Raw genomic sequence first — 7,257 nt, forward strand, 5'->3', positions numbered from 1 at the left:
TGGCTGAAGGGTGAGAAGGGCCCTGTAGTAAAAACGTGAGGAAAAGGCTTCACAGGGATTAAGGATTGGGGGGGGGGGGAGGGTAGAGAAAGTTTGTAGAAACGAGAATGTTAGAAAAATAAGGGATGGCAGGCACTGGGTCTGGGATAACGAGGGGATGAAGGCCGTAAAGAGAAGGGTTTGAGAACGGCCTGAGGACGCCGGGCAGCGAGGCGATGCGATGGCCGCAGGGCGAGCTGAAACAGGGCTGGGGGAGGGCTGCCCCTTCCGCAGGGTCAGAAGTTAACAGGGAGAAAGACTGCGAGCCTTCGCGAGGAAGATGAGGATTCTTCAGCCCACGGCCGCCAGGAGGAGACCCTCACCACTCACTGCACGAGGGGGGGCCGCGTGCTGATGGGTTTGGAATGGAATGAATGTGATCTGAATTCCTGGGAACTCCTGATCACGTGTTACTTCGGCCTCTACCTGGAGCACGCTTTTTCCTGACGCTGTGCGACTTAGGAGCAGCTCTCCCCCTTGCACCCAGCATTGCAGCCCTGATTGAACGTACCTGCTTTTGTAATACTCTGTGGTCATAGAGTCTGATTCCACACGTCAGTGTGCGCCGCTCCTCGGGGCAGCGCGTGCCAGGAAACATTTCTTCCTGCTATGGAACCCACTGAGCGCCCGGGCCGGCACTCTCCAAATGAACACGCGGTGCGACAGACTTATTGCCGGCTGGGTGACGAATCCGCTGTTGGGGCAGCGCCTGTGCCCAGCGGGCCCAGCTGTGTGCGTGGGGGGAGAGAGGGGCGGTGGGCCTTTGGGGCCGGGTTGAGGGGCTGTGGAGGCCGCAGCTGTCACTGAGATAAGAAACGTCTCTGCAGAGCTGGAAGTCAGGAGCTGAGGAGATACAAGGGGCTCCCGTTGTGCTCCTGAGTGCCCTTCCTCTCCTGGCTGCACGCTGAGGGCAGGTGGAGGCAGGAACAAAGGGCAGAGAACTTTCCTGCTTTTCAATCTTCCGAGAAAACAAAAAAACCTGAAATCTTACACGTATGCATGGGATCTGTTGAGTCCCATCCTGAACCACTGGTTCAGCACCTGCAGAAAGGAGCTGCTCAGCCCTGGAAGCAACAGGTGAATGCAATTCTGCTGTGTGATGGAAGGGATGGAGCCTGGCTGCACCTCCCTTAGACCTCATGTAAGGGCTGACCGCAGCTGGGGAAGGATCTCTGTCTGGAAATCCCTCCTTGGTGATGCTTCTTCCTGTGAACCTGGAATCTTCTGATATGGGTGAGCAATCTCCCCTTCCTTTATAGTACCTCTCTATGGTGCCAGTCCTTCCATCATCACACCTCTGTTGTAACGCCTTTCCTAGTCACAGGATCACAGAATGGCCTGGGTTGGAAGGGACCTCAAAATCATTTCTTGCAATACCAGTTCTTAACAGCAGTTTTACAATGGAGCATGAAAACAAATCCGCTCACAGGATGGAGTTGCTCCAGAATACTAGAGTTTGCAAGTTCAAAATCAAGCCTGGAATGGCACACCTGGAGCGTGTTCAGGAAATCCGACAGTGAAAGATAACTTCAAATAAATAAATAACCCAACACAGCCACAGTATTGAAATTGGCCTTGACAGCTATCAGTGTCTAACTACTGTTATTTTAGAGTGGTGGATCTCTTTAGCAGCCACCAATTTACTCGGCCAGCCATTATAAACCTTAATTTTTCATAATTGCACACGGGCTGATCCAAAAGTAATGCCTCCTGTTTTATAATGCCGGCCCACAACATCACAGGTGGACGCTGGTGGGATAACAGCAGAGGCTGAACCTTCCTGCCAGCACTCAGTTACATTTTGCAGCCATGCCACAGATGGCAGCAGAGGACCAGAATGACAGCACAGCACCTGGCACACAGAGCACAGGGGCGTCACTGAACTCCTCCACACTGAAAAAATCGCACCCACTGACATCCATCAATGCCTGCAGAACATTTATGAAGCCCAACACGTGGATGTGAGCACAGTGAGGCTTCAGCAGTGGCAACAGCAATGCAAAAGACAAGCCACTCAAACAGCCAGATTTGATTTTTTTTTTTTCTGCTTTTTGAACAAGCACAGCATGCAGGCTCTTGTTCAACGCTGGAAAAAAAGCAGAGCTAATGGTGGTGACCATGTTGAAAAACAGAGTTTTGTAGCTGAGAATTCACTCCTTGTATCCGTTGTCATTTCTGTGGAAATAAATAGGAGGCATTTCTTTCAGAGCAATGTACGTACCTCAATGAGCCACCATCCTAATAATGCAGTAATACTAATAATAGGAACAGAAAAACAGACTCTCAGAATATCTGTTGTGGGGATGGAACAACAAAACCAACGCTGCAGTCAGCTGCAGTTATTCCATGGGAAGGAACTGATGCCAGCAGAAAAGTCACGACCACTTCCAACATTCAAACCACAGCAGCATTTCAGAGCACGCAGCCTTGGAATAAACCCCAAGGATAAACCAAACTGCATCTCTGTTCCAGCCATTTTTTCTTCAATATACACGCATAGACCGGGAGGCACTAATCCTGCAAATTCATTGTACCACTGTGTGGTATGGTAAGAAGAAAAGCAGGATGTTTGAGACTTTGTCAGGCACAGAACCTCCAGCACTGGGGTGAGCAGTTCTGAATTCTGGTATCTGGTCGTAATTTGCGTGCATGCACAAGAAGCAGTGCAACTCACAAGAGCAACCAAATGCATTCAAGGCATACCTACAAAAGACTCTGAGGTAGAAAGCTGCTCACTGAGGCGAAGATCAGAAATGAGGCAGGGGAAGCCTGACAGATTGAGAGCGATTAAGTGTCTGAATAAAGAAAGGAACAGAAGGAACAGACATTGCTGGAATCTATCAGACACCAATCTTCATTTGAAAAACATCCTGTACATATAGAACAAAAAGCAACACAGGATCAACTGTTATACTATTTATTTATTATTTATTCTAACTATTTATCCCACTATCTCAGTGATGATTGCTATTATACAAACTCTGTGTATTTTTAATACTGCTGTTTAAAAAAAAAAAACCACAAATTCCTCCTTCAGTGTGTAATCAAATTCAAATTCATTTATGAGTTTAGGTAGGAAAAAAGACTTCTGGTCTCGGTAACACAGCTACAAAAGCACTGTACAGGATACTCACAGATACAGCATCAACCAAAGCTGCCTCTCTGTAACAGCACATTTCCTTTGTCTATTCCACTTCTGTTGATGCACATTACCACAGCTTTGATGACAGTAAGGTTTCCTGGGCCATCTGTCAGAGCTGCAGAGCTTCCACCTCCTTTAAGCGTCCGTCCAGGACGTGGAGGAAGATGGGGTACCACAAACCAGATAGGCTTACTCCTCAGCCAGCTCCTAATGCTCCAGCAACTGACAGGAACTGCAGGACCATGGGGTACCAGCACCCAGACTACCACCTTACTTAGCCAGCCCTCCATGATGCAGCAAATGGGAGCAGCTGTAGGAGGATGGGGTGCTGCCACCCTGAGAAACAGATACATTATGCGGGCAGCCATGTTCAAGTACAAGAGAGGAGCCATGTTTGAATACAAGAGAGAAGCTGTGTTCAAGTACAAGAGACAAGCTGTAGGAGGATGGGGAGACATTAGTCAGACAAACCTTAGAAACCTTAGCCAGCTACCTGTGATCCAGCACATGGAAGGAGCTGTAGACGGATCGGGTGATGCTACCCAGGGAAACACAGATCTTAACCAGCCACCCGTGATCCAGCACACGGGAGGCGATGGAGGAAGACGTGTTCCCCGGAGAACCATCAACCTTCTCCAGCGAGTCGTGCTCCTGCGCAGAGGAGAAGTTCCAGAAGGACGGGGCGCTCCTGCAGCCGTTGTGCAGCCTCCTGTGCTTACAAAGAGCTCCTCGGGTGGCAGCCGCGATGGAGGAGGACGCTCTGGTGCCTCCATGGTTGGAGCAGCAGGCAAGAAAGGTGCGGTGTCCTCGCAGAAAGAGAGCTCTGCGTTAAGCAGTGCAGACCCAGGTGATGGCCATCGAGATGAGCAGCAGAGACTTCTGTAAGTGATGACCCTGTCCCCTGGGAAGCACTCGCAATGAGCTGCTGAAGTGCTTACCGGCTTCCTCTGGATAATGGAGAGGATGCGTTCCAGGGGATGGAAGCTGGGATGTGGGGGGGAACCATAGGAAGCACGGGGGTTTTGTCTCTCTTACAGACCTGATGTGATTTACTTGCAGTTTGATGATACAGTAAAACGCTTTGTCAGACATCTGTGTGTCCAGCAGAGCAACTGTGTGTCTTTCAAGGTGGTTGTAGCATTCTTCAGCTGTTCCCTCTGAGCAGCGTCCTATGGAATTAATTGGCACGGCTCTGGCTATTTGAGTTTGACTTTGCTTTTTGCCATTTAGCTTCTGACTGTGTAATTTCTTCTTTTGCTGTCATGTTCTGTTTTCTAGTGACTGGACAGCAGAAGGCATAGCAGCCTGGGAATCTTCTGGACAGTGGATGCTTTCGTGTTACTCACAGGAGAAGGGCAAGCCTAATGTTTCAGGTCAGTACCGTTTTTTAGCCTTTGTATGGGAACTGCTGAGTCACGGCCTGAACCTCTGATTGATCACCTGAGGTGAGCCATGAGTCAGCCAGAGGAGCACAGCTGAAGGCAATTCACCTGTGCTGCTGGAAGGGGTGGAGCCAGGCTGCACCCCTCCTAGACCTATTGAAGAGCTGGCTGCCAGTAGGGAAGGATCTCTTCTGGAGATTGCCTCTTCTGGTGTTTTGTGGTGAGCCCAGCATAAGGCTAAGCCTTCCATTTATTCTCTTTTGTTATCATAGTCCACTTCGCCTAATCTCTTGTTTATTTTGTGATTGTAACATCTTGATATCCATTGATTATACAGCCTCGCTGAGTGCTGCTACTGTTCAGACTGCATATCTATACTTGTCCACGCTACTGTGCCTCAATGGAAGCATTGCAAGGTGAGGATGTGCCTTGTGATGCAACAGGTAGGGGCACTGGATTACGGTATTTCTTTGGTGTGTTCGCACCCCTGAAGTTGCACCAGGAGTCCTTTCTGTGTCTCCAAGTAGAACTGACTGGTCCCAGGCGGTGCAGCAAGGGCAGTTTCTTGTGTAACTCTAGGGGGCAATTTTGTATTTGTGTTGCATTCCCTTTGGAGCATGCTGATTGTTTGCCTCCCTGCAGGCTTTCCAGAGATCTCCTCTGAGGAGCTGCGCCTGGCCTATTATAACTGCAGTGCAAAGGAGAGCACAGGATACTATGTAAGTATTTGGAACAACTGAGCTTTCTGTGGACGCGTTCAGGGTAGCAGTGGTTCCTGTGCTTCAGGTGGCCGCTCTTTACTCAGTGAATACCAAACTGGAGGGAAAAGTAAGAATGCCCTCATACGTTCACTTTTCTGTGCAGCGAGTAGAAAACAGCAGGAGCTGCTGGCCTGAAGGCTTTGCCATCACTGAGCAACCTGATGTGGCCATAGGTGTCCCTGTTCACTGCAGGGGAGTTGGGTCAGATGGCTTTAAAGGTCCCTCCTGACTCAAACAGGTTTATGATTCTCCCTGCCTCTTCCTGATAACTGTGTGGCACAGGCCTCACCAATGATGCAGGTACAAAACATATTATCCAAAGCAGGAGTTTCTGCTCATAAAGTGGGGCAAGACCTGAATTGTCCAGTCTGAAACTTCCTTGCAGTAGGTCAGATCACTCTTGTTCCCCCTTTTAAAGAAGGGGGGAGGAAAAAAAAAAAAAAAAAAAAAAAAAAGAGGAAAAAAAAGACCCAAATAAGAAAAAAACCAAAAGCCATGCTTAACAAAAGCACATTTGTGTTTTCCCACATTTAGATAAATGCTGTCAATCTGTATACGCAACAATGGAGAAACAGGCTGCAGGAGCTGAAGGCTTTAAATGCCTGGAGAACAGCATCAACGGTAAGTGTTAAGGAAAGGTAAAATACTTCTGTTCCTGATGCTGCTTTTCTCTTAAACCTTGAGTGAAGGTTTTTCTTAGGATTCCCATTTAGGCGGAGCTCAGCGTTCAGACTTCAGCACAGATGACTGTTCTGCGCTCAGAGAGCAGACTGAGCCAGAGCAGTGATACAGATAGAGCCATGGAACAAACTAGAGCAAGGGAGAGGAGAATGAGAGCTCCAGGAGTTTTGGTGATGGCAATTACTTTGTGCCCGTCAGTCAGCAGATTCCTGCTTCTAGGGTGTTTGCAGACAGCAGCCTGAGAGCATTTTGTTTAAAGCTGCCACTGCTTGTGGCCAGTGTTTGGTTCAGTTTCTCAGTTACATTCAGTTGGACGGCACACGTGGGTTTTTGCTTTAAATGTGGATTGAAAGATGCTTGCCTGTGCTGGAATGTAGTTTTCATGGATGTATTTGGAACTTTTTCAGCTACTTTGGAGAGAGAAAGTGGTCACTCCACCATTACCTTCTCTTGGACTGGGAGGACGGCAAGCCCCAAGCACTGAGTTCCCAAGCAAGTTTCTGCATAAGGAACCAGCGATTAAACAGGCGTTGATCAGCGTTCTTCTGCAGCACTGAAATGCAGCATTGTTTCATTATGGCAGGTGCTCACATCCTGAGCCTTCCTATCCACTTCCTCACTGCAGACTCTCCAGCCAACAGCAGCAGCGGTGCTGTCCGCTTGTCCTTGCAAATCCCAGCGTCTCATCTGGAAGCGCTCCAGCTGTGGGGAGCTCTGCTGCTGCCTCCAGTCCTCCTGCCCTCGGGGCGACGTCCTTCCACAGCCGTCCCCATCCCGTTGGCACTGGGGATTCTGCAGCTCCATCCGCAGCCTCACTTAATGCTCCTGGAACAGCCGGTGGCTGTGGACTTCAGGGCTTCCGGGCCCTGTGAGCCCTGCTGCAGCAAATCCTTCCAGCACCGCTCCGCTTGCTGTCGCTGCTCCCAAGGCAGCTATGGAACCTTGTTGTCAGGTGCAAGCAGTGCTTCGGCCGCACCGACAGCCAGTGCCTCTGCACACAGAGCCGCGTCTGCGCCTCCTGCATCCCCACGGCATCAGGGCAGTCACACACACCGAGGAGTGAATTAACAGCCACAGAGAAAAGCAGTTGAGAGCCAAGAAGATCACGCTAGGAAAGGTCCTTCTGAAGCCACCACCAGCAGACCTTCTACAAGATAAGGATTTAAGTTAACTCTGAAGCTCTGTGCCTTAATTCAACGGGATTTGGGCTGCCTCTGACGCTCTGTGCCTTAATTGAACATCATTTGGGCTG

The 7,257-nt window shown here is 49.5% G+C and overlaps 1 protein-coding gene and 1 pseudogene across 1 annotated transcript; both read left to right on the forward strand.

Annotated features, from left to right (window-relative positions):
• The first annotated feature begins 2,187 nt into the window (after positions 1–2,187).
• LOC122171808 lies at positions 2,188–6,763 on the forward strand. Its single transcript, XM_042839583.1, has 5 exons — positions 2,188–4,062; positions 4,460–4,554; positions 5,206–5,282; positions 5,859–5,945; positions 6,413–6,763. The coding sequence occupies exons 1-5, from the start codon at positions 3,242–3,244 to the stop codon at positions 6,560–6,562; spliced, it is 1,230 nt and encodes a 409-aa protein (XP_042695517.1). The 5' UTR covers positions 2,188–3,241; the 3' UTR covers positions 6,563–6,763.
• On the forward strand, positions 6,582–7,249 carry LOC122171810 (annotated as a pseudogene).
• Positions 7,250–7,257: the final 8 nt, after the last annotated feature.

This window comes from Centrocercus urophasianus, unplaced genomic scaffold (assembly GCF_019232065.1).
Source record: "Centrocercus urophasianus isolate 14NV4802_14NV808 unplaced genomic scaffold, USGS_Curo_1.0 seq_981, whole genome shotgun sequence".
Lineage (NCBI taxonomy): Eukaryota > Metazoa > Chordata > Aves > Galliformes > Phasianidae > Centrocercus > Centrocercus urophasianus.

Bases quoted from the DNA above. Each gene is read 5' to 3' on its own strand.
- LOC122171808 (XM_042839583.1), top strand. From the start codon at position 3,242: ATGCACATTACCACAGCTTTGATGACAGTAAGGTTTCCTGGGCCATCT. The intron at 4,555-5,205 runs GTCAGTACCGTT...GCCTCCCTGCAG, and splicing joins GGGCAAGCCTAATGTTTCAG to GCTTTCCAGAGATCTCCTCT. The intron at 5,946-6,412 runs GTAAGTGTTAAG...GAACTTTTTCAG, and splicing joins CCTGGAGAACAGCATCAACG to CTACTTTGGAGAGAGAAAGT.